Source organism: Pseudopipra pipra, chromosome 1, assembly GCF_036250125.1.
Source record: "Pseudopipra pipra isolate bDixPip1 chromosome 1, bDixPip1.hap1, whole genome shotgun sequence".
NCBI lineage: Eukaryota > Metazoa > Chordata > Aves > Passeriformes > Pipridae > Pseudopipra > Pseudopipra pipra.
Window position 1 is genome coordinate 52,417,457 of NC_087549.1, and position 27,669 is coordinate 52,445,125.

Here is a 27,669-nt window from a genome sequence, read left to right on the forward strand (position 1 = left end):
CAAGCATGCATTTTAAATTAAGACAGTAATGACAGAATAACAGAAATCAGCAGAATATCTTTTTACCCTTAGAAAGCATTATGCTCTGCAGTTCCAGAAGAAGGGAGAAAAACTAACAGACATTAAACAGAAGAAACATTTTCTTCCAATTCGAGATTTAACACAAGTTTCTCTCCATAGTACTCATAAAATAACAAAAGAATGACCTTCATATTCTTTCTGACGTTTTACTGCTAAAGCCTTTCTTCCTTCTGGTGTTTCAACTGTATCAGCTATGCTGAAATCAAGCCCTTAATTCTATCTAAAGCATCTTTAAGCTGGAATTTTGTTGCAGCTCTGTCCACAGCATTTTCCCCTTCATCCAATCACTCATCACTTTTCAAACACTTCTTTTCTCTCACATTTGTTTTTCCTTATTCTCCTGCTTTTGCTCTTTATTCCAAACACCCAGTGGTCAGATTGTATTGATTAGCAACAGCCAGGCTGTAATCTACGGAGATGTCCTACTCATAGCAAGGAGGGTGCACAGCAAGCTCAGTACCCTGGACTTCAGGAGAGAAGGCTTTGGGCCTCTTCAGGAATCTGCTTGATAGAGTACCATGGGATAAAGTCCTGGAGGAAGGAGGGGCCCAAGAAAGTTGTTTAGTATTAAAGAATCACCTCCTACAAGTGCAGGAACAATGCATCCCAGCAAAGGAGTCAGGTAAAAACACCAAGAGGTCTGCATGGATGAACAAGGAGCTCCTGAACAAACTCAAACAAAAAACGGAAGCTTACAGAAGGTAGAAGCAGGGACAGAAAGCCTAGGAGGAATACAGAAAAATTGTCTGAGCAGACAGGGATCAGGTTAGGAAAGCTAAAGCCCTGAGAGAATTAAATCTGGTCGAAGGGTCAAGGGCAGTAAGAACATCAGTGATAAAAGGAAGACTAGGGAAAATGTGGGCCCTCTCCAGAAGGAAGTGGGAGACCTGGTTACCCATAACGTGGAGAAGGCTGAGGTACTCAACAACTTTTTTGCCTCAGACTTCACTGCCAAGTGCTCCAGCCACACCAGCCAAGTCACAGAAGGGGAAGATGGGGACTGGGAGGATGAATAACTGCTCACTGAAGAAGATTAGGGTCGAGATTATCTAAGGAACCTGAAAGTGCACAAGTCCACAGGACCTGATGCAATGCATTCACAGGTCCTGAAGGAACTGGTGGAAGAAGCAGCTAAGCCATTATCCATCATACTCAAGAACTGTGGCAGTCCAGTGAAGTTCCCATTGACTGGAAAAGGGAAAACAAAGCTCATTTTTAAAAAGAGAAAAAAGGAAGACACAGGGAACTGCAGGCCAGTCTCACCTTGGTGCTTAGCACGATCACAGCAAAAATCCTCCTGGAAACTGTGCTGAGGCACATGGAAGATAAGGAGGTGACTTGTAAAAGTCAACATATCTTCACAAAGTCAAATCATGCCTGACAAATTTTGTGGCCTTCTACAATGGGGTTATAGCAGTGGTAGATAAGGAAAGAACAACTGGCATCATCAACCTGGACTTGTGCAAAGCATTTGATGCTGTATCTTGTTATGTCCTTGTCTCTGAACAGATGGGTCACTCCATGGATAAGCAATTCGCTGGATGGTCGTACTCAAAGAATTGTGGTCAATGGCTCAATATCCAAGGGGAGACCATGACGACTGGAGCTTCTCAGGTGTCAGTGTTGGGATCAGCTCTGTGTAACATCTTTGTCAGTGACATGGACAGGGGGATTGAGTGCACCCTCAGCAAGTTTGCTGACAACACCGAGCTGTGTGGTGCGGTTGAGATGCTGGAGGGAAGGGATCGCATCCACAGGGAGCTTCACATGCCTGAGAAGTGGGCCCATGTGAACCTCATGAAGTTCAACAAGGCCAAGTACAAGGTTCTGCACCTGGGTCAGGACAACCCCTGGTATCAATACAGGGTGGGTGGAGAACAGATTGAGAGCAGCCCTGAGGAGAAAGACTTGGAGGTGTTGATTGATGAGAAGCTAACACAAGCCAGCAACGCGCGCTCACAGCCAAGAAAGCCAACTGTAATCTGGGCTGCACCCAAAGCAGCATGACCAACAGGTCAAGGGAGGGGATTCTGCCCCTCTATTCTGGTCTTCTGAGACCTCACCTGGAGTGCTGTGTCCAGCTCTGGGGCCCCCAACATAAGGAGGGCGTGGACCTGTAGCAGCAAGTCCAGAGGAGGCCACAAAGATGATCAGGGGAGCACCTCTCCTACGAGGGAAAGCTGATAGAGTTGGGGTTATTCAGCCTGAAAAGAGAAGGCTCTGGGGGGACCATATTGCAGTGTTCCTGTACTTGAAGGAGGCCTACAAGAGAGCTGGAGAGGGATGTTTTATAAGGCCATGTAGTGACAGGATAAAGGGTAATGGCTTCAAACTAAAAGAAGTAGGTTTAGAATAGATTCAAAGCAGAAATTCTTCACTATGAGAACAGTAAGGCACTGGAACAGGTTTCCCAGAAGCTGTGGATGCCTCATCTTTGGGAGTGTTCAAGATCAGGTTGGATGGGGCTTTGAACAATCTGGTCTCATGGAAGATGTCCCTGTCCATGGTAGGTCCCTTCCAAGCTAAACCATTCTGTAATTATATGGTATTTTCATCTTGCTTACCAATTCCTGCTGTCTCTCTTACCTTCATAACTGGTTCCCCAAAAGGGTCTAAAAGAAAAACTTAAGCATTTAAATTTTATCAAAACTTATGGAAGTTTTGCACAGACGTTTTTCAAGTTTATTTTCAAGGCAAGAAATTAATCTTTATCTACAGAGCTAAAATAATCACATAGACCTGCTGAGTAGAAAAAGTACCTCATAAAAGTTACTGAAAATGTACTGCTGGAAAGTGTCCTACATTTTGAAGGGGTTTTATTCTGTTGACAAGAGTACTAAGGAAAAAAGTCACCTTTGGGGGATGATTTAGAGAAATTACATTTTACAGTATTTTATTGCATTTGCAGAAGTCTAGTTTGAATACTGAAGATGAGAAAGAACTTATTGGTCCTGTGCTGAACATAGGTTCAACGTTTCTGACTTTCCCACTTTAACCCAGTAAAATGTTTAATGTTACCTACCTGAATCATCAGCTAATCTGCTGATTCTCTCCAACACAGCAATACAATCTCTCTCATCATCACTGACTTCTTTCAAAGTGTCCAGCAAACTTCGAGCCACCATTTGCCTAGTTTACAGGAAAGATTAAAAAAAAAAAAAAATCAGCATTATTTGTGTCCAGAAATACAGCTAAATGAAAAAATCGTGCAATCATACAGGTTTCTTACACCAAAGAGTAAAAAGTTACATATATTACTTTTAACTCAGTAAATTTAGTTAGCCCTGCTTTGGAAATTCTTAATTCTGATACCTGGCATAATCTTAAGAACTATTAACTTTAAACGTAACATTAAAAGTATCCTTTTGGTTTACAAGGATAAGAGAAAACAGCTACCAAGACCAAAAACAGTAATCATCTGCTAGGTGGGCAAACAGAAGCTGAATATTAGAGAGTAAGTATCAGCCTTCCATCCTCATCTCTGAATTCCCTAGCTTGTTGAACACAAAGCAAGACAACACAACATTGTTAAAATGTTTTTAAGTAGAATTCTGAACTTATTTCACAAAAGCATGAACACTCAAGTTGAAGATTTCTATATCAAGGGTGACATTTAGAAGTTAAACTTCATTAAAATGCTATAGGTAAATACTGTGAACAGCGTGTATATACCGTGAAAATAAAACATGCTACCCAACCCATGTGTACCTGGGACATACATTAAGCAAAGTAGAAAATGAAACATTAAGAAAATATAAAACAAGTCATAGTCAACTCAGTTACTACCTCTAACGTACAAGAAATTTTTCTATGGATTAACTTGTGAGTGACAAGATATAGTCAAATTTGTGGTTTTGTCCTCCAAGGTTCTGTTGCAGCCTATGCTACAAAGTCATACTCATCAGTTACCTAGACAGCCTTACACATTAATTTTTTAAACAATGCAGTGGGGAATGTGTGGCAATCAACCTTTCTCCTCAACAAGAGCCTGCAATGGTGTAACTCTCTTTTTTCACCCTTTCTGACAACATGGGTTGAACTTCAGACAGGTAGCATGATTAACCCAAGAGTGGAATGGGCCAAGGAACAGCGTCCAAGATGTTGGTGACTCCTGTACTACCCTGGAGCAACTTATCAAAATGCTGAAGCAGCAAGCATCAAGTGCCAGGTATTTCCAGAACTGACAGAAACACTCCTGGGATGCAGCCTAGGTATAAGCACTGTTGACAAACAGCAGCGCTGTAGACAAGAGCAGAAGCTTACCTAAACTTTATCATGTTCACTACAAACAGTGAACATGAGCGATGGTCAAAAACTGGTAAGAAACAGATGGTTACATTCCTAGCACACGAGGAATGTAATTCCACACAATCAGAGAAATGCAGTAGGTTTTCATGAATTCCAAAAGCTAAGCAGACATTTCCATTTTCTTGAACTGAAAAATCAATATTTTAAATATATCACATTGGCTACTTGCAAAACTAAACTGTTTTGACATACAGATGAACAAAATCTTCTAAAAAGCAAACTGAAAAAAACTGTTTGTCTTTAACAAATTTTCTCTCCCTCACACTTTTCAACTCTTATCAAGTGCAACATCTCTCAGCAAAGACGTTGATATGCAGTTAAAAGTTCAGCTTTCAAAATCCTAGCAGAGGGAAACAGACTACGTGACACACTAACCTAGAAGCAGAGTTGACTTGGTCTTTTAAAGGGCTGGACACCCCTGAAAAGAGAAGAGGAACAGATGAAGCATATTTCATAAACCAGCCTGTGTGGACACATTTGTCTCCTATATATTAAATGTAATCTTGGAAAGTGAGAGACAAATCAACTGACCCACTGATTAAAGTCTCAGCAAGTAAGGAACCACAATAAACAGAACTACATCTCATCTAATAAAAAGCACTACATCCCATGTGACTCCTGGGGACTACGGAATGGCTCCCTATTATGTTCAGAGTTTTGAGAACTCATCTCCTCACAGAGCTTTGTTAGCACTATCCTGGACTGTAGTGGCTGGATCCCAGAGTAAGTCTTTGCTAATTCCTGCAAGTTGGACAGATGGCCATTCAGAGGACATAAACCTTCTGCTCAAGAGGAGGAGATGAAAACAAATCCTAACCTGAAGTAGAAGAGACTTATATTAAATCCACTCAAAGATAAGGGACATTCAACTTATTCCCTGGACTAAATGTAGAAGATGACCCCCACCTGCATCCAGATGGTATTTCCTTTTTTGGCTTGAAAAGGAATCAATGGATCTCCTTTTATGTTTAGCAGATTCTGGTTAAAAGCATTACAGCAAAAGGCACCAGGGTAAGCTACGCTCACTCTAGCAAACCTAACTGGGTAGGCAGCCAGTAATTACAGAGGAATCTCTTAATTCCATCCATCCATCGATGAGGGAGATGATGGCCACTCACGTTCTCCAAACATTACAAGCTCTAATCTAATTCTGCCACTATCCCAACAATCGCCCCAAATTCTTCTTGTCTCCAAAACACAAACATAGGTCACAGCTAAACCAACTTTGTATTTTCCACAGGCTGACAGCTGGCACTTAGGCCCCACAAGCTCACACTTAAACATGCTCTGCTTACTGGAGAGTAGAGAGTAAGCAACAGTCCCTGGTGCCCTGACCAGCAGCCTGGTCTTCCTTCTCACACGAGCACTGAGAGTCAAGCTACAAAAAGCCTACAACAAAGGATGTACTGAACTATCTGTGCACAGGAGCACAACATAAGGCAAGCAGTAGCTTGCCCTGCAACTTGCCAGGTGAGTGCCAAGTGAGCACCTCGGAATTTTTAACAGAGCTCTGAAGGATGACCTGTTTGGTCTAGACATAGACAAAACAACAAAAATAGGTGGACATGCTTCATGCTGCAGAGGCAAGAAAGTATCTCCTGTGACAGGGAAAAAGAGGTCAAGCAGGCTTTCTCTAGGGATAATGACAACGTGTTCTCATGAACTGCATTCTAACAGGGAATCAAACTCCTTTGTGTACTCAGCACCTATGTGACAGAAATGATTCCACCAACATTAATGATGACAATATAACTGATGTGAATGGCATATATTCTGTTACTATACATTACTCCCAGTTATCAGGGTACAACTTGTAAACTAGGATTAATGGTTTCTTGCCATTTCCCTCCTGCCACTGGCTTGGGTTTGTGCAGTACTTGCCTCTAATGAGACACTAAGCTCCACCATGAATTTCTACCTTTACACATTCCCAGTGCCAGAAGAGCTGTCTTCATCACAACAACTCATAGAATTGCATCTTCTTGCCCATTCAGTCAGATCTTGTACCCAGTTCCTCCAGGTCCAGAGAGACTTTTGCTAGCTGCTTTGGCAAGTGACGCTTCAAATCAGTAACCCTACAGCTGTGAATTCCCAAAGAAAATTATTTATTCACCATATGTGTCTTTGGTATACGATTGCCACCTAAGCAGCAATGCATCTATTTATCCATTAAATACTTCACACACCAAAGAAAGGCAGAGGTCAAAGGCTGCAATGTGGCATGCAGTACAAGCACTTCCACTACCACGTGCAAAAGTAGAGGATATTTAGGAAAATTCAAGTTTTCATGAGCCTGTCCAACATTAGGATACCTTGTAGGCACGCTTCACTGGGATCAGCAATGGGATAAAATAGGGATAGATTACAAACACACTGCCTTTATGCCCACACACATGACATGTATTTTGAAGACTCTATATATGGACATAATTAGGATTTGTGACGACATATTTAAAGAAAAACTATAAACACCTTTGCTTTGCTCACTCAAACTCCTTTGACCACCATTAGCCCTTACATAAATTTCCACTATAACACTTAAATGACTTCATCTGCACAAGGCATGCATTTAGCTAGTAAGGATATTAAAAAAAAAAAGAGAGAAAATTAAATAAGGTGATTTTTGTTCTTCACCCATTTTTGCAGAACTAAAACAAGATTAGATTACATTTTGTGTTCCAATTAATATTGGTAGTAATAACTCAGCTTGGTACCATTTTCCTCAAACAATCTCGAAAGATATCCAGAATAAACTCCCAATCTCAAAATCAACATATTTGTACCCTTCTTAAGAAAGATGACTAAATATGCAGAGGCACATTTAGTATTAAGCAATTAAGACTTCTCTTAGTGCTCTGGGAAAATTCTGTCCTTTCTAGTCCAGCTTGTATCATTTTAATGTACATAATACAATTTCTCAAGCTATACTGTTACACTTCAATAATTTATTTGGTATACACATATATGCAAACTTGTGCGCAAAAAATCCATGTTTTGAGGTTTGTTTCACTTTTACTAAATTTTATTCTTTGATATACAGTAGGCTCAGAAAGACTGAAACACAAAAATGGAGTAGAGTTAGAGATTAGGAGAAATAATGACATTTATGCTAAAATGATGAGAAGTGTTCCAGTCAGAACAAAGCCACTACAGTTTCGCCTGCATGGCTTTGGTATGAGTTTAGCATTTCCTTACTGTCAGTACTCAAATACCCAGAAAAGAAACTTTACACTGGGTTAGGCTGCACAGAGAGAAGAAAAGCGATTGGGGAGAGTAGTAACTGCAGCTGTGGATAACCAAATTCTCAATTACCTTCTGGGTTATATTCTGACCATGTCTAAATGAAAAAAAGGCAAGATAGTCTTGACATCCCACCAAACATGCTGTCTTGAGAGGTTTTTCATATACATTACAGTAGAGGGATGAAAATATTCTTCTGTTTTAGTGGGGGTACTTTATGCATGCAAGTCCTGGCTTTTAAATACACAGTTAAATGATGTTCTTGACTCCACAGCGGTGACACATCTGAAGATTTATCATTATGCTTTCACTTTACCCCTAGCCAATTCCTTGGAAAGAAACTGACCTCTCGGTTCCTGACACAAGGCATACACTCTAAAAATTTCTATTTTGCAGAACTAGGGACATGTAAAACCAAGGTTTATATTGGGACCATTGGAGTGAGGAATCAGACGAACACATTAAAATAATTCATTGGTACAGCCTCCTTGCTGATGCCAACCTCTGTTCCCGCTGTAGTCTAGAAAGCACAAAGGGCAGCTTCTTTCTACCAACCATATGAAGAACGACATCTGTGCCATGAAGTCAGAGGAGTGTATCTTTCAGCCAAAAAAGACAAGTTACCCAGAAAGCCCTAGGCCAAATCTTCACCTACACTGCAGGCACTGAAACTGTTACTTATAAGCTATATGTGAGTACACACATGTATGCTTAATCCCTCCTTGAGATCCAGTATATATATCCTCAGTTACTGCTGACTGCTGTTCTACAAAGTATTTTTAAGTTAAACTGTTTCCAAAAAACTTTTTCAAAAGACATCAGGCATTCTCTCAAGGGAAAAGCTAAGAAATATTTCAGAACTCAAAGAATCTGGCAAGAGGACAGCTTAAAGTTATCTACATAGATATGCAGATACAGTCTTTATAGACAAGACTGATCATAGTGATGAATGTGAGTATGCCAAGATCTGCTTTGGTTTGAAGAGAAAAAGCAATAACAATTCCTCATAGCCTTATGAAAAGGAAGGGTCTGTTGTTCAGGAACTGTCTCACTGTTCAAGCAGATCTATTGGTGAGTGTTCTACACTTCTGAGCCTTCTTAATGAAGAATGGAAGCAAGTTAACAGCAATAAAGATTAGGAAAACCCACAAGGGTTTTTAACATGAAAAGATAGAAAAGCTCTGTTTTACAGTGGTGGTTTTAGCTTTCTGCTTGGCATCAAGTCTTTCTGCAATATGATATTGGATTATTAAGGCATATGCTAGAAATGCTTCTCAAATCTGGAAGCTGGAGGCTGGCTCTTCATTAATCAAACCATAACCCGACTCTCACTTGCCTTGTTTTTCAGATACGAGAGAAGTAATTTAGTGTAACATTTGTCAGGTTCCCCTCCATTCTCACAGACTAAGACAAACCTGGGGTGCTGATGAGCAATAGCTGAAACAGTGAGAATGTAAACTGTAACATAACAAAAATTGTCACAAAGCAACTCCTTCCACCCCTTGGGAAGCTGATAAGGGATTCCCTACCTCTGATTTTTTTTCAGTTCATTCTGTCAAAAATCTTATATATTTAAACAAAGAAGACATTCCTAGTTCCTAGTTCCAAGTTCCAAGTCCAATCTGCTGACATTTCTTAGAATGCAGCCAGATCCATTTCCATCTCAAAACAACTGGCTGAGAAACCAGGAGTGCTTGAGGAATCAACTTTAGGGAGACTAGACTTTCGCAGGAGTTGTTAAAAATTCCTTCACTTTAATCATTCAGTATAACCACAGACTGCAAATATGATGCATAAATAGGTGACTAACCAGATAGAAAAATATAACAAAACCAAATTCAAAGAGAAATAATACTTAAAATTAAATTGAAAGATAAAAAAGAATCCCACAGTAAAAGTATTTAAAGGGAAGAAAAAAAACATCTTACCCTAATTTACCCAAGCTCAGTGCCTATACTTCAAGGGTTTGGGCATCTATAATGCCCAAATTTCAAGCTTCCACACAAATGCAGGTTCCAGGTCACAGAAACAACCAAAACATTATTAATGCAGTCATAATATTAAAAAAATGTTAAACTACACATAAGTAACTGGATGTGTTTATATCACACTAAGAGACATAAGAATAAACAAATGTAATTTATCTTTTTCCTATTAAATGCTCCAGTTCCTCTGTCTAACAAAAATCCCTCCTATTATTCCTGCGACTGACTAATGCTGAATCATCATAAACTGCCTGCAGTAGTCACTAACACTTAGTGTGATACAAGTGCTACTCACAGTTATATCACGAATAGTTATCATATGCTATTTTCTACATTTTCTTATGCTACATAACACAATAGGCCTACAAAGAGAACTAGGATTAAAAAACATGTTTGTACCAGCAAAAATAATCCAAATGAGCAAACACATAAAAAAAAAATCTGGGAAAACTATAGTTTTCCAACCACCTTCGGACAGGATGCATAAAGCTGGACAGAGTAATTAAAAAGATTTCAAGCTTATGCATGCCCCACATACCACGCTATCCCATACTGAGAAAATCAGATAGAGTTTTTTCTTAAGCAGGCAAGTAAAATATTAGAACCACTATACTTGCTTAAAATTCAAGTCACACAACTTGAGTTTTTGATTTTGTTCTTCTCCCTACTGGCTTTTATTACATAATTGTCACCAATAGCCCTAAAGGCTCCTCTTCTCTCCCTCCCCATGTAAAGTCAAACACACAAAAAACTCTCTGCTGGTTGTCAAATTGCTGATTTCATCTCAAATTGTTTAATACAACAAACTTCAGATTTCAGGAGAACAGGAAACTTTAAAATTAGGCATTTCAGAACTAATTTCTGCATACAGATTTATGCAGGCTGTAACAAGAGAAACTATTCTATAATTGTCAGCTTCAATTTAATTGGGATGAAAACCTTTCAAATAGGGGTATGTTCATACATGTAGTATGGAATTTTAAGTACAGTTCACATGACTGAAGCTAGGCACAGAGCTAAATTCTTTCCAAACTCGGGCCATGAACAACAAAATAGAGGCTAACCTATAGAGTGGTTAATCACAGACTAAGCTTCTGCATACTACTGAATTAAGAATTCAACATAAAAGCAAACACCCTTTACTAAAAATTTACTTGAAGCCCAAACTAAACTCTGTTAAAATGAAATACCAGAAAATTTTGACCTTAACATACTTTATACATTTGTGATACTGCAACGGTTTATAGCTACAATTAAAATAAATGCTGGGTTTGAACTTCTCCATTCGATTGCAGAATGTCTGTGTGCAAGGGGTGGGGTGGGGTGTGTGTCTAAATGAACTATGCTACAATACCTGTGGCATTACAGAAATAAAAAGGGAAAAATGCAGAACACAGTATTAACCGGGCAAGTCCGTTTTCAGTAACCAGAGGCAGCAATACTCACACTGTAAATTACAAAGGAGATTGATCCTCAGGACACTTCTTGGGTTTCTCTAGGAATCTACAGTGCTGTTCACTATGCTCTCCTGACGTATTTTCTTAAACTCAGGTTCCACACAGAATTATGGATTGAGCTTACTATCATCTTATAGTTCTGTGCCAACAGGAATGTTAGTATCCACAGAAAAACCTAAAAGTATGTTTTGTAATTATTTCTGTAAGTAGGAGGAACATTAGCAATCAGGAGAAGGAGTGAAAACTGAAGCATCTTGTAAAGGTGGTGTTTTTGGGGATTTTTTTAAATTATTTTTATTCTATACAAATTAACTTCAGTCAGATTTGAATAGGATGACAGGACATTTAAAAAGCATACCTGTTAAATATGTTCTCACTTGCAGCGTACTTGTCCAATCTTCCCAACGGCGTCAACATTTCATCTTGTGAGACAAAGTCCAGGGCTGAAGGTATAATAATCACATCAGACTCTGAGCTGTAGTCATCCACACCAACTATCAGAGACATCAGAAATATTCCTTATAATCACAGTAGTTTAACACTAAAATGATGTCTGTTGTTGGTCTGAAATACAGAAGTCTAGGCAAGGTTCCCTTAGTAACTGTACTGCATCATTCCCCCATCTTTCCCCATTCCCATAAAGGCTTTTCCATACAAGTGTGACTGATGATGTATAAATGGATTTTGAGTAATTTTCTCCAAATTCCCGAGTAAGATGCATCACCAAATTTCCAAAGTTCCCGTTATTTTTGTCTGACAAACAGCACTTTTATACCTTATATTTTTATCAAGCAAATTACTTTTAGCTTTGATTGTAAAGTCAGCTTTTTGAAGACACATACTAAAATCATCGCTGCAATTAGCCCAGAGATAGAGTTAACACAACATGATCTAACAGAATAAAAAGACTTGGTCTGAAAAAAGAAAAATCTAAATTAAGCCTGTTAAAAGAGTGTGTTGCTAGATACGACTACCAAATAAAAGATGCACAATTCACCTACTGCATAATTATTAACCAGCACATCAACAGGGAACTTCGCATACACAGACACCTTTATCAACACGGAACCACAAAGAAGTGGAAAAGGGGTCCAACCCTGCTCTGCAGAGCTGCTTGAAGACTAAGGATTAGAATTACCATCTGTTTTAATCTCCATATGCCTTCTAAACTGCTCTAAAACTCAGTCCCATAACAAACGTAGACTTTAGCCTGAAAATGCACTTATTAGCAAGAACTATGTCAGGTCATCTCTGTTACCCCTGAAAATACAACACAGTACAGTACACTACCTCTATTCTTCAGTCCAGTCAAATTTCTCTGAAAAGCCTTTTCAAAACTTGCAAATAGAGAAGGCCAGAAGATGGAAAGATCTACAGGTGCAATAACAATTTTTTTTTTAATGAACTCTTAGAAGGAAGAAAAAAGATTTTTGTCCTCACCTTCCATACAATTATCGTATGCTATAGAAATTGGTTATCAGACATGGTATCATTATCTTCAACATTCAGAATACACAAGCAGCTACCATCTTCCTTACAATATTTCAAATGTCAAAAGACAAACACTAAACTTCTCTGGAAGAGTAATATTTTTAGACCTAAACTGAGTTAACAGCACTCTTTTACCAACAAAGTATTTCTCCATTTTCTATGTAGAGAATCCATGGATATCAACTGGTTATAAATGGATGCCATCCTTGCATAAGAGTCCAGATTTTGCAGTTGCTGATATGCAGTTGCATGGCATTCTTGCCAGAAATCAAATGAAGAACTGATGGGGAAAGAGCAAGTGTGTAAGAAGAATCTGGCAGATGAGGGCAAGGATGAAAGTGTACTATGAGCCACAATATACAGAAGAGCAATCTGAGGGGAGGAATCAGTGGTCTTGGATATGCATAAGGTAGAGGATAGGATACCAAACTGCAGGGGCAGGAAGGGAAGGCTGAAAAGAAAGATCACCTACAAAAAGCTTTTGCAACACAGAGGGAAAGCGTTTAGCAACCTCAGGTTTACATAACTGTTTGAACCTGTGTTTGGTTTGGGTTTGTGGGTTTGTTCGCATTTAATTTTTGTTGTTTGGTTTGGGATTTTTGCAAGAATCAGTTTTATTTTCACAGGAAGTGGGGGGGTGTAAAAATGCACTGATAATGCAAGTCTGGACTTTATGCCAGGTTAAGTTAACAAGGAACAGGTGACACCCTCTCACAGCCTCATAGGCCTTTAATTCAACCCATCAATCCAACTGAACTGGGGGTTTCCCTGTGTTTATAGTTATGCCATCTCACACCTAGACTATTTCAGTGGAAGGCAGCTTCAACAATCATCTAGTCCAGTCGGCCAACCACCTCAAGGCTGACTAAAAGTTAAAGCACTTCCTGCTCCCCTTCCTGTCCTCAGAAATCTGCAGGGACTGATGAGGTGGCTCGTCAGCCTCCTCTCCAAACTAGGCAAGCCCAAAGCCCTTAGTCGTTCATCACAGGAACATTTTACTGCATGTGAGCTCCTGCTGTCCGGGGCTGACTCAAGACATACTTTGAAACAACAAACATACTCTGCAGCATCCACAGAAGAAATGTTACACAGATACTCCTCATTCCAGGTAACAAATTAAATAATACTGGGGAGAGAAGGGGCATAATGGCTCCCTTCACTGGGAAACCAAACCCCTGTATTCAGGGGTTTCTAAACTACAGAACTGAAATCACTACGGTTAAGTTGTGACATAACCAACTGGGGAGAAAAAAAACCCCCATCACTCTAATATTCACTGAAATTAGCTCTATAATAGAGTCCTGTTTTTCTATTTCAATGTCTGTTGATCACGCTATAAATTCCAAAGCATAAATTGAAGAAACTATGTCAAAATACCAGCATCATTATTGCCAGCAGTACAATTATTTAGCTATCAAGTGCATGAATAGGGAAAAAATATAAATGTTGACCATTATATGAACCACCACTAATTTTACTTCCTGCATTTCTCTCTTCTCAACCTCAACTTTATGTTCCATGTTCCTCCTTTTCCCCTTCTACATTTATTCTTCCCCAATAGTCCTACAGTGAGTGGTCCAACATAGATGCCATCTTAGATGATGTAGGACTGCTCACTCTTACACAGACATCAGTGTATGTCTGTGTGACAAGACAAAGTTGACTGGATGTCTGATGCCTTTCATTTAGCGAACTGAATGTTATGATAGTTTTTGCCTCATGAAACCAGTTAAGTAAACCGAACTGCTAAATCCACTCCATATCAGATGTAAATACCAATGATAAAAATATGAGCAGCTGCTTACAATTTATCTGTTTGATGTCTCCTACTAGTTCAAACAGAAAGTGAGTTCTGTGGATTTGGCTCTGCTGTGCTTGTGCATTGTAAAATTAAGCTTAGCACTCCATTGGGCTTGATGTGCCTTGGTTACTGAGGCTGAACGACATTTATTATTTAAATAATTCCAGCATCTCAGCTCGTAGTCCCAGAAGAGATCATTCAAATGACAGCATCCTTATAAACACAACACTAATACAAAGCGGGAAGAAAAAGGTGATGAAAATAAATCAATCAGTACACAACCAGTTTGTAGTTGTAGTAAAGTACTATTACAGTTATCTTACATATTCATTTCCACTTTCAACATCAGAACACATATCCAAGAGATAAAGGCAAGGTCCAGTAGAATTCTCATTCTAACAAAGCCCCTCAAGAGGATGCTTTTCTTTAACTCACCAAAAATACGATTTGCCAGTAATCTAACCACTCCTCATCTAAAATGCATAAAGGGCATACTCTGCATTATTCAATAAACCAAGTCACTTTGCTATTCCCTACACTTGGAAGGTTATTCCAAAACAGTTATCAAAAAGGCTGTTAGCTGAATATTGCCTCTTCAGCCCTCCTCTGCTTTCCGCCCAGCTTTGAGCACTTGTCCAAGTACTGTAGAACCTTTTGTAAATTTTACAAATGTAAAAAACACCCCTGAACAACACAAGTGTACTGGTTTTCACTGGGATACAGTTAAAATTCTTCATAGCAGCTTATATTTTGTGCACCTCCAACCTATTCACTGGCAGGGCAGTGGGAGGAGTGGAAAAGGCCTTGACACTGTGCAGGCACTATGTTCATGTGCTATCAACACTAGTTTCAGCACAAATCCAAAACATTGCCCCTTATAAGTTACTACAGAGAAATTTAACCCAGTCAAAACCAGTACAAATATTGGGCTAGTTCAAATGCAGAACATCCGGATTTATTCCCACCTCAGAAAGCAGACCAGGCAACAGGGGCACACGTTACTTTTCTGCTGCAGAAAAACCATAGGTCAATTTTCTCCGCTTTTTCAAACTGGTACAAGTATGGACCGAATGCTCAGAAGGCATCTAAGCTACAAGACACCACTGAACACGAATGCAAGAGCAGAGCCTACCTACCTTCTAATCTGGTCTTACATGTTTACCCCAACATGAAAAAGCAGAGGCAAGCAAACAGGAGTTTCCATAAAAACACCCTATACCAGTTTAAAGTCACTAGTAGTGTCAGGGAGAGAAATAGCAATTGCACAATGGTGTGAAAAGCAATCACAATGCCCTTATTTCTGTCCACACATGTACTAAAGTAGAGCAAAATGAATAAATGCAGTAATTTATCCAGATTAAGTTTGCAAATTTCTGTTCAAAACTCTACACCAACTACCGCCAAACACAAGGCAGCATCACATAACAAGATAGTCAAATACTGAAACAAAATCCAATGTCTATCACTGACTTGGTGTATTAGAAAACTTCTCCTCTCTATATCTTCATTTTCCTGTCCAAACATTTGTTTGACTGGTTTTTGTAGAAGTTGTTCAGGTTTGTCTACCTATCTTGCATCTAGTCCATACTGTGCCGTGAATATATTAACATCCCCCACTTTAAGTTCTCTTTGCTATGGCAAGGATACAACAATTACTTGCCACATAACTAACTCAGACTATAGAGCAATCTTGCTCAGACAGTCTATGTTAGAGGTGCTTAGTCAACTGCTGCCAAGCTTGGCTGAGCCTACAACAACAAGACAGAGGTCCATTTAAAACTCAGAATCCTATAAAAACCAGTCTGTAGGCCAATTTTCAATTGAGCTCAATTTTCCTGTGTATCACATCTTCATAGTGTCTTTCACAAGGATTTCGATCATATTGAGTCTTTTACAGACAGGTGCACAAGATCACATCTGAAAAAATAACAGCTATTTTTCTTTTATTTAATAATGCATGAACTTTGCCGTTCAGTAGCAAAGCCTACATGTATTCTTTTTGTTCATCTGTATTTGCCATGGGCTCCACGGCAGAAACACCTTCTCCCTCATTGTGGCATAGAAACTCAGTAACAAGAAGCAGCATATTCTAAAAGATAAGCAATTTTTAATTCTTAAAGCTGAGCAACAAACAGCTTTAAGGATTCAAGATTTCCAACTAATACTGCAGTTCCCTCATTTTATCTTCTGCATTCCCAAAACATCCTCAAGATCTATTACACAGTGTCTATGGCAGCTGCTACAGATATATCTACTAAAATGGACTAACAGGCTATTTACCACACTCTACATCAATTGTTATATGGACATTCAGGTTAATACAGCACTTACATGGAGAAGGGACTCATTTCTTTTCTGCTGCTCAGGCAAGTAATTTTTCTGCTTAATTTTAAGCTAAAAATAGTCTTGTAAGGACAAACATTTGATATCATGATATTTTATATCATCATCACAAACTAACAGCAGCAAGTTTTGTTCTAAATTTCTGTCCTCTATGCTATAAAAGAATAAATTCACCTTACATTCAGACTGCTGCAGAACACAAGGAGTATTCTCAGCCCTTCGATACTGTAAATACATTAACTTCTGTATCATTTTCTATAAGAAATACCACTTTGTATCTTGATGTTCTGCAAAGAGACTTTCACCTCACCGAAAGCATGGAAGCTAAACACCTACATTTGTTCACAGTTGAACTCACTACTCTCACCCTTTCCTCCTGGATGATGTTCCAGCTCTGGTACTGCACTGACATCACAGACCAAAGAGTCAAGTCATGCTATTTCAGCTTCATTAGCTACCACAAATTTACTGCCCTGCTTCAGTAACATTAACCGAGAGCTACTGCAATGACAGATACACAAATATTACAAAATGTGTTTGTCATGCAGAATTCCACCACCCTGCCTGCCCAATCCAGACATCTGGTGATCACAGAACCCATCATCAATAAGTGGGAGCCAAATTTTCCAAGAGACACATAAAATTTACTATTTCTGTTTTCTTCCTGCTGTAGTCCAAGACTACCAAATCAGAGGCCACAACATTTCCCTGATATTGCAAACGTTTCTGGAGAAAAACACAAGTTTGAGAGGTGTATGATTTTGTTTGAGCTAAAGTTATTACTGTAAATGATAATCTTAGATTCCAGTCTGCCTACCATATTAGCAATAATACGAAGCACTCTTTTCGTTCTCTGTTTATCCCCTAAATTACCCCTTCAAAACACAGAGCACTATCCACCTTGAGCCTCTTATGAATCTGAAGTTACCACACCTGTATGCCCAGACTTTGTTGTCTGAATAACTCCAGTTTTGGTGGGGCTGGGGCTGGGAGTGGGAAGAGAAGGAGGAGGGACAAAGGAGCAAGGAAGCAGATAAGAAGGCAGAAATGCAAAGCAGCTCTGATGCAAAGCTGTCCTGCCAACAGCAAAGCTTTACCACATTAGCCCCTGTGCAGCACTTTGATAGCAGAGCTTGCTAACACCTCAAAGCATAGACACAGCAAATCCTTCAAAATAAAGCTTCAGTACAGGCTTAAGGGGCAAGTGGGAGCATTTACCAGATGAAAGACAGACACAGAAATCAAAATCAGCAGCTGTTTACATAGAGAACTGATGCAAGTATGGAACAGCAAATATCAAAGACCCACTAGCCTAAATATAACAGACTATGAGAATATTTTCATTTAGCAAAGGCCTTCACAAAAAAGATACAGTTATCAAGCATGCCAAAGGAGTTGCCTTTCTCATCAAGCATCACAGGACACAAAGGATGATACAAAATTCTTTAAGCAAGGAGAACAAATGAGGCTACAGACAAGTTTGTCTCTTTCAGGCATATGCGAGCAGCACTGAAAATCCTGATTTGCTCTGAAACAAAGGAATAGTTCTATCTCATATCACTCACTAGTTATTTATTTGCACAACAGCTGAATGTACCTTCTCCCGGTTAACAATTTGACCTGCAACAAAAGCTGGTCTGGAGGAAACTGAAACAAAGAGAAGGACATCCAAGCAACCAGTTAAAACAATCAAGAGTTTATATTTTGTCTGCTGATTTCCTGTTGCGAGCATGCCATGCCCATCACCATAGTACTGAAGGCTCCTGCTGTTTAAGTCTCTGTCTTCTACCCCTTCCAAACAACTGCATACACTTAAGAATGGAATGAGGTTAGAGGGAAGCAAGTCAGTTAGGGCAAGCAGGAAGTTCCTCTGAGGTACTGTTTTTCTATGTTACAAGTACATTATAGTCAGAGAAAGGTATCCCCTCTCTCTCTGCAGAGGACTGCTGCTTGTGGGATTTTTAACTGACCCCATTACTGACTGAGAATTTTGTAGCACTACAAGGAAAATCCCACTTTCATCTTCAACCAACACGTTCTCCCTGGTCCTACCACAATAGGACACATGCATTCACCATGCCTGGGGCCATGCTCAAGTTCTGCCACAAAGAGGTGTCTGGTACGTGCAAAAACACCAAGTTCAAACTGTATGTGCTTTAACCTCGGACTAACCTGGGAGGAAGAGCGTTATGAAGCAAGCAGTTGAAGCTCAATTGCTCCAAAGGCTTGTGCTGGCTTTGCAATGCTGATGTGACACCGTGAGTTATGATACATCAGCTACTAAGTGTTGTTCCCCTGTGCAGTTACTTCAACTGGTTCAATTGCAGTAACTGAAAAATACTTACTTGGGCTAAACAGTGCAGAGAAGGCAAGTTCTACAACTAGCACATCCATGATCCATAAAACATGGCTTTGCAACTTAAATCACTTTGAACTTCCTAACTGTACTTTTCCTCTCTCCACTTAAACCCCAGGCAATGTTCTTGAGACTTTGTTTGACAGCTTTCAAAACTCTCAGTAGATAAACCTTGGTGTTTCCTGAGTGCGCAGAGGCGGAAATTCTTGCACTTTTCTTACTTCTGCAACTCTCCACACTTTTCCTGTCCATGCTCAGCATAAAGCATAAAACTGCTCTATGGGAGAAGACTGAGAAAGACAGAATGCAGCGGATCCACTCTTAGAAAAAGTAAGAACAGTCACGGGGGTTCATTTCAATGCTATTTTATGTTTACATTACTTGCACAAGCAAGTATCCCTACAGACTAATAAAGCTATTTCTCCTGCAGGCTAAAGAGGAAGGAAAAGGTAGTCTGTCTTCCATTCAAATATCTGGGAACTGTTCAGGCACTATGGCAACAACACAAAAAAAAACTCCCTATGCAGACTTGTTTATCAGAGAAAAACGGTGCAACACCTTCAATATCACTCATGTAGAATGTCAGTTTTATACATTAATATATTGAGCTTTTCCAGAAATTGCATTGCAGAATAATACGCATTTATTGTACTATTTTCCTCTATTTTTTCTTTACCTTAAAAACAGTAAGAAAAACCCACCAAACCAGTACTCTCAACTCTCCCTGCAGTTGTTCTCCAGTTGCAAACAAACACCCTTCACAAATGTATTTTGATATTTTGCTCAACCTATACATTGGACAGGGTTTTCACACCTTTCTGCCAGAAAGAACCGCAGCACCCCTCCTAAACCAAGAAAAAGCCACATTAGTTTTTCTTATGCTATAAATTCTAAAGCAGAAAGAGGAGCCCTGATGTTCTTGGAACCTTCAGGGGCAGCTGTCCCTGCCTCGCTCTTCCAAAGAGGGAACTGTTACTCCAGCTCTCAAAGCCAAAGCTATCCTTTCATCCAGTTCTGCTCCTGTTAAAAGGTATCTCTTGCAGCTACTACTCTCGCAATGAAAACTTCCTGCCCACACTGAGGGAAAGTCTTAGCAGCAAAAGACACACACAGGAAAGAAAGGCATTTTATCTTCAACACTCTGCGGTCTGCCACCTCCACAACAGGTCAGCAGTCAGAAATAACTCCAAACACAAAGGTTTCACTCACTTAAGCTTAAGATTTTGAAAATTTCCACCTTCTGCCTGACTCTTTCACTCCTTCTCTCTTTTTTCCTCCAAGTAGGAGAGAAAGGGAGAAGCCTAGGAGATAAATCATGAGACAAGGGAAAAAAAAATGCTGGCAACCTCATTTGAGGATCCCTGCCAGAGATGGAAACATGAAAAGTGATTGGTGAAAAGCACAATTCCACATCAGAGGAAAGCTGAAAGCTTAGAAAACTACCTCTTCTTCAATCCTCTGCTAGGTGTAACGGCAAAAACATGTGCAGCTGCATGAGGAGGGTTCATTAGCCTATATCAAATCAAGCACAATCCTTTCCTCACATCATCATCTTCTCTCTAGCATCCTAAGAGGTTGCTCGAGAAAGAGAGACTAACCATTACCCACCTGAGACCACTAAAACCAGAATTCCATGGGGACACAGCCATCCAGCTGAGTCTCCCAGCTTCTGTGAGGGTCAATCACCACATTAAAAGACAAAGAAATGAACTGAAGAGTTGGGAGAATTAAAACCTGCTCTCCAGGGAAAACAGCAGACTTAATAATTATGCTTCATTAGCATTAAGAAATGGTTATTATATTTCCAAAGGAGTAGAATCTCAGTCACACCAGAGAACTGATTCAAATCACTACAGAAAGTCTGCCATTATTTTCTGTTACTACTTTTTTGCAACACAGCCATTAAAGATTGCAGAACACTGAAATGCCAACCCAGTAACACAAAGTATCTCAGTACTCTTTCACCACAGCTAAGACTCTGATGGGACCAAAAGGTTAGTACCGCAACACGGCATTTGAACATCACGTTGGAAATTTAACTATCCTCAAAGCTGGAATTAAGTTTAAGAAGTGACATGATTTGCAGTCTACACATAACAACCAACAGCATAACAAAATTTGCTAATTCCTATTCTGTGGCAAAGGAACAAAGAAACTACAATGCAAAAGCTTCTGGCATTACTATGTACAGCTGTGGGAAAGGGAAGGTGAATTTTAACACACTGAATGCATGTTATGCCACCATAATTCACTGCACGAGAATAAAAACTACCACACAGCATCAAGCTGTGATTGTGATTTGACACCACAGGGAAAAAGAGACTGATTTTATAAAAACAAAACAACAATAACAACAAAGAAAAAAAAACCTTTTGACTTTAGTATAATTAAAAAAAAACTTTAAAAATTACATTGAAATTAGCTTCCAATTGGAAAGAGAACTGTGCACTACTCGAAGTCTAAGAGAATAATTTAATTAAAAGCAATCAACTAACACAAGCTAATGCCAGATGATTTGCTCATCACCTGGAAAAAGAACATAGCATCAATGATAAAACAGCTTTTGACAACTGCAGATGCACAAAGCATATTTTCTTCAGCTCAGCTAAATAAAGTGGTTCGCTCACAGAGAAGCCTGCTGAGAGGAAAGACTAGGAAGACCTGTCCTCCCTTTCCAACCAATGAAAAAGAACTCAATACTAAAAACACAGCTATGTTGGATCATCACTACTCTATTTTTAATTTTTAGAACTGTTTCATCCACTAGTGAAATCCAAACAGTAACATTAGATTTGCCAATTGTAAAAACTATCTTATTGTTGAATTTTAAATCTATCATACCACTAAATCCTTATGCTAAAGAAAACAAGTTTACACACAGGTGTATATACATATGTATCTCTAAAAGCTCATTCATCTGTTTCAAACTAAAACTGTCTAAACCATGCCTAGGTATTAAAATTCCATTTTCTGCACTTTTATTTAAAAGATCTGGAAACTGAGTATAGAGAAAAAGGAAACTGTCACCATTTTTCAACATGATAAAAGGCAAAGCTTCAAAATCTGAATCTAACCCTACATAACCACATGCACACAGCACTTGCAACTATCGAAAGTCCCGATGTTGCCTGCAAATGCAGTTGTCAGTTATCAATAATAAAGATTTCTTCCAAACACAAAAGCAAAACAGTATCAAAACCAGTAATTAGATCAAGATTTCTTTGCTCTCCTGCTTTAAATCACAATTAAAGTAATGAGTTTTACAAAGCTATCTTCTTTCAGAATCTGAATTCTAATTACAGATGGCTCTATTTTTTAGAATACACACCCTGCACACATCAATGGTCAGACTGAAAGACATGAGCATCATGGTACGTTTGATTCCATCTATCTATACTGATCAGTTCAATCTTCAGAAACAACCAGGGGAGGGGGAGAACAAAACCTATCTAGGGGGAGTCAAAGTACATTTTATTTATCGGCAATAAGCCCATGTTTGCTTTTCAACCATTTTTGTTGCTTATTTTCTTTTCTGTTATATACTTAGCTTACACAGTTATACTATTCTACTCCGATTTTGTAAGCACAAAAGAAAGATTTGAACAAAAGCCAAATTCTCCCTGACTTCTTTTCACATACTGTGCAAGATTTCAGACAAAAGACCAAGGAAGCCAACAGTCCAAGTAGTGCTATGGGTAACTGTCCAGCTGACAACCAATTACTGTCTTCATTTTGCCACCTCATCACAGCCAGACGGGATAGGGAGTCTTCTTCAGGCTTCCACTTTTAATTTTTTAATTTTTACCCTACTGTCTTTTAGGGTGGGGTGCTTCTTTGGTCTTTTTTTGCCTTCATGTATATCACACAAGGATTTTTGTTAGGTTTACCTTCACGCAAATTAAATGCAATGGTATGTTCCTTATTTGGTGGGGTTAGAGACAACAACAAAGTTGTATTTCGCAATAAAAACTTACACTTAGGAATTAAATTTTTCTTTTATAGCCTTCTGTATGTTCACCCAACATACATTCACTGTTCAGGTTTTGAGTTTTTTTCCTTTTACTTCAAACTCCCAAACAAGTAAAAGGCACTGGCTTTTTTTTACTCTAATTATTATCATAGCCTTTGACATCAGGAGCTACCTCTACAGAAGCAAAATAGCAGCTAAAATAAAAGTACTGAAATGTCATTTGTCAAGCTATGCAACTACTTAAAGCAATCATGTGTGTAACGTACCATCAGGTGTAAAGTATGCATTCACTTCAGAAACAAAAAAAAAGAAAATAAAAATCAGAGCTTTCTAGTGGTTACCAAGCAACCATGAGCAGAAAAAATATGAAGCTTTCGAAATAGAAATGCAAACCAAAGCTGAAATTAATTATTTAAAAGTCAATCCAGCTGGTTTATCAACCACTCTCTGAAAGCCTTTCTTATAAAAGCCCTTGTTTAATCTCTGACCTCTTAAACAAATGGCAATATTTTTTTTTAAATAGATGCCTTCCGCAGCATATATTCTGAAGGTCTCCCACTCCTCCAAAAGCAGATTTACTACTCTCTGGTGAAATCTAGCAATATTTCATTAACTTAAATATTTATCAAGTTCTCTTCAGGAAAAAGGTAAACTTTCGTTTACAAGTAGCTATTAAAATAATACTCCAAATATTTTACTGTTTTATATTTCAGGTTAATTAGCATCCAATGAGTTGGCATAATAAATGAGGGGAGGCACAAATTGTACAGCTGTACAAGTTGTTAAACACCAACGTTCCAGTAAAACCACTAATTCCAGAAACCTTACAAGATAAAGATCATAAAACAGGCTTTTCTTGACTCTGCATATCCAAAAAGATGCACAGACACTTGGTTCATCAGTTTTAGCAGCAACTGTGTATTGTTGTTTGCTCAACTCCAGGACTTTCTCCCGCTGCTTTACAACATAAGCAATAAAAGGTATCTCTTAAGTCACCTTAATGATTCCTTCATTAGGAGGAAACACTGAATCACACTGTAGATTCTCATTATCAAAGAAAAAAAAAGATCAAACCAAACAATTTTGTGATTCAGAGTCAAACCTAGGTTCACTGATGAGCTACAAAGGAACACCCAATCCAGTAAAATGTCCTGAGCTACACGCCTAATCAGAGACCCAGCTTCAGACGTCCAATCCAGATCTTTACACATCCATCCAGTCTTAAGCACTCCTGGTTTCTCCAGCACACCTCACAGGTGTTTGCTTGATATTAGATCAATTAAAAGCCCAAAAATTTACTAAAAACATGGTTCACTTTTCAAAATAGCCAATCAATTGATCATATAATTTTACATTTATCTAATTCCTCCTCCTAAATTACAAGACTACAGGTATGCCCACACATCTTTTTCCTTGTTTGTCCTTAACTATAGCTCAGCACACTTAATAGCAAGACCACAACTGGCAGAATCATGCACACGTAAAAGCTGCCAGCACTTTCAGTTTTCTCACAATTGCATTCTATTTCTGCAGGAATACACCTCTAAACCAGTGTTTAACTCCACTGCTTGACAGATCTGCAAATATTTGAAGTATTTACAACAGAGAGGAACTGTAGGGTGGGGTTCAGGTACAAACTGTAGCTTTCTTTCTGCCTCATTTTTTTAAATGTAATACTCAATAATCCTTCAATTGGAAACACTTTCATAATTGTGTAAAACCTGTTGCATGTGGGTACAAAATACAGTTATTTCAAATACCACTGCACAAGAAATAGTGATTTTGACTAGGTATGTACAGTCTCCATGGTCTGTATTATTTTTCTTTGGCTCACACACACCTCACAAGAACAAAATCACATAAAATTTAGAACTATAAAAGCCATTGTGTGACTGGAAGTACATCCAGACAGCAAACATTGATTCATATAGAATCCCTGTTTTTACTCTTAAAATAACATGCATAAGTATTGAGCCATTTGCTTTTATCTACTTCCATCAAAACCTCAGTAATTTTTAATGAGGTTTTGAATTTTTAGATTTCTATGGCTCCTGCTTTCAGGATGTTCTCATCTGGACTGAGTCACATCCCCATGCATATATTGTTTTCATTTTTAAAGACAAGACCATAGCATTCAGACCACCACCGGGAACCCACAGTTTCAGAGTCACCTCTCCAATGACTACACATAATTTCTTACTTCAACTCCTGTCTTACAGTCAACTAAAACCATAAACTAAGTGGAAATTTAAGAATACATTTTTTTGTTTCTGAACAAGTCCTCTTGTAATCACAGAGAGTTTTCAAGCAACTACATTATCAATCTGAATTAAAAAAAAAAAAAAGCGCCTTAGGGAAAGGTTCCCTCTTTGTGCAAGGCAAAGCATAGTAAGAGCCTTCTAAAAATGTCAGCTGACAAAACTGAAAAAGAAAATGTAGCAGGTAAATCCTGAAAAGTTAAAATAGCTCTCCTCTAAAAATGTAAGCCATGAAACAAAAGGTCCAGCCCTGGTGAGGGGATCTCTCTGCAGACTGAGCAGCAGACAAAATACCTTCAGACAGCAACCAGGGGGTCTGCACACCCATGGCAGGCTGTGAGGCAGGCGCTTGCCTCCACCTCCATTTTCACTTTTCACCCAAAATTCATCCTGCCCTGCTTCCAAGAAGCTCCCTTGGTATTGGCATGACCAACAGACAACTTCTCACCTGAGTAACATCTCACAGTCTGCCAAGCTAAGGCTTCATACCCCTGAGTTAGAAATATTGCACCACCACAGCCACATCCTGCTCCTTGCACCCTAACATTAACTCTTTTCCACACATCTCTCCAGTGGGGTCAGGAATCACAGAATCAATTAGGTTGGAAACTCTTGAGATCATTGAGTCCAACCTACAATGGAACACCACCCTCTCACCTAGACTACGTTCAGTCTTTTCTTAAACACTTCCAGGGACAATGACTCCACATACCTCCCTGAGCAGCCCATTCCAATGGCTAATCACCCTTTCAGTGAAGAAATTCCTCCTGGTGTCCAACCTAAACCTGCCCTGGCGCAGCTTTAGGCTATTTCCTCTTGTCCTGTCACTTGTTGCCTGGGAGAAGAGCCCGATCCCCACCTGGCTACAACCTCCTTTCAGGTATTTGTAGAGAGCGATAAGGTCACCCCTGAGCCTCCTCTTCTCCAGGCTAAACACCCCCAGCTCCCCCAGCTGCTCCTCACAGGACATGCGCTCCAGACCCTTCACCAGGAAGAGGTAGCCTGAGGACGGGGGGGGGCGGGGGAGGGGAGGAGGAGGGATGAGGGACACAAAAAAATACACAAGAGATATAAAAGGAACGAGCAAAGGCACAAGCAACCCACACGCTGCTGCAGTTGCAGCAGCCTTCTCTTCCTCCTTCTCCTCCCCGGCGGCGCCCCGCCGTGCCCGGGCCATGAGGGGACGCCGCCCCGCCGGCAGAGCCGCCCTTCCCTCCCTCCTTCCCCTCTTTCCCTCCCTCCCGCCGGGGCGGCCGCTAACGGCGCCCCCGCCCCGCCCAACGCACCCCGCGGGAGCGCCCGGCGGAGCCCCACGCGCGACCGGGACCGGGTCATGGACACTGGGGAACGCGGAGCATGGCCATGGCTTCCTCGTCCTCCTCCTCCTCCCCGCCGCCGCCTCCCACAATGCACCCTGGGCGCTCCCCCGCGGAAGCCACTTCCTCGCCCGAAAGCCGCCCCGCCGCCCCCCCCCTCCGTCCCCACTCACATCCGTCGATATCCTCCTGCAGGTCCTCCTGGAGCAGCGACAGATCTGCGATGGGGGAGACACACACACACACCATGTGCCAAACGCGCCCGCCGACACCCCCGGTGCCACCCGCGACCCGACTCCGCCCGCGGGCTGCGCCCCCCGGACCCGACCCAACCCCACCCCGCAGACCCCCGCGCTCCGAGCCCGGACAGCGGCTGGAAGCGCTCCCGAAGCCGGGGCGGGAGAGAGGAGGAGGAGGAGGGGGGATAGAGGAGGGAGGGCTGGCGCCTCGCCGGGGAGGCGGCGTGTGCGGGGAGGGGGAGGGGGGCGATGCCTACCCGCCATCTTGCTGCTGCAGCCCCCACGGGGCGCCCGGCTACATCCAGCCCGCGGCCGTCGCTGGGAGCAGCGGTGGGAGAGGGCGGGCACCCGTGCGGTTCAGGCCCCGGGCCCGGCGGCGCCTCTCCGCGTCCCCGGGAGAGCCGCGCAGGGAGGGAGGGAGGAGGGAGCGGGCGGAGGAAGGCGGGAGGAGGGGTCTGGGCCGGACACGCTGCCCCCGCCTCCGCCCGGCGGAGCTGCTCTGGCTCTCTTGCCGCTCGTTCGCACAGGCGGCCGCGCTTCCACGCCCCGCGCTCTGACTCACGCCCGGAGCCGCCCGGGCTGGCCCTGGGGCCGGAGAGCGCCCGGGCTCAGCCGCACTCCCCGGCCCGCTCACCTGGGCTCGCCGCTCCCCTCCCCGCCGCCGCCATCTCGGGGCTTGGGCTCCTGCTGCCGCCCGCCGAGGGGCTGAGGCGAGCCCACGGAGCTTCCCCGGCCCTGAAATTCGGGTGTGGTGGGGTCACCTGTAGGAAGCGCCTCGAAGGTGCTCCTCGCCTTGCTCAGCGTGGGGTCGCTTCCAGAGGGAA

At 40.9% G+C, this 27,669-nt stretch overlaps 1 protein-coding gene across 11 annotated transcripts in view; it reads right to left on the reverse strand.

The window, feature by feature from the left end:
• PPP4R1 (protein phosphatase 4 regulatory subunit 1) overlaps positions 1 to 27,254 on the reverse strand; it is a 65,156-nt gene extending 37,902 nt beyond the window's left edge. For 2 of the 11 annotated variants that reach the window (XM_064656881.1, XM_064656822.1), the window contains exons 1-3: positions 26,395 to 26,522; positions 11,430 to 11,565; positions 3,104 to 3,210 (exon numbers count right to left, since the gene is read on the reverse strand). In XM_064656881.1, the coding sequence (XP_064512951.1) occupies positions 3,104 to 3,210; positions 11,430 to 11,565; positions 26,395 to 26,467 (316 nt within the window). In that variant the 5' untranslated portion in view covers positions 26,468 to 26,522. Of the gene's footprint in view, positions 1 to 3,103; positions 3,211 to 4,764; positions 4,808 to 6,307; positions 6,447 to 11,429; positions 11,566 to 26,394; positions 26,523 to 26,576; positions 26,657 to 26,779; positions 26,825 to 27,102 lie in introns of those variants that run through there. The other 9 variants (XM_064656831.1, XM_064656857.1, XM_064656865.1 and 6 more) reach the window with 9 other exon arrangements.
• Between the last annotated feature and the right edge of the window lie 415 nt (positions 27,255 to 27,669).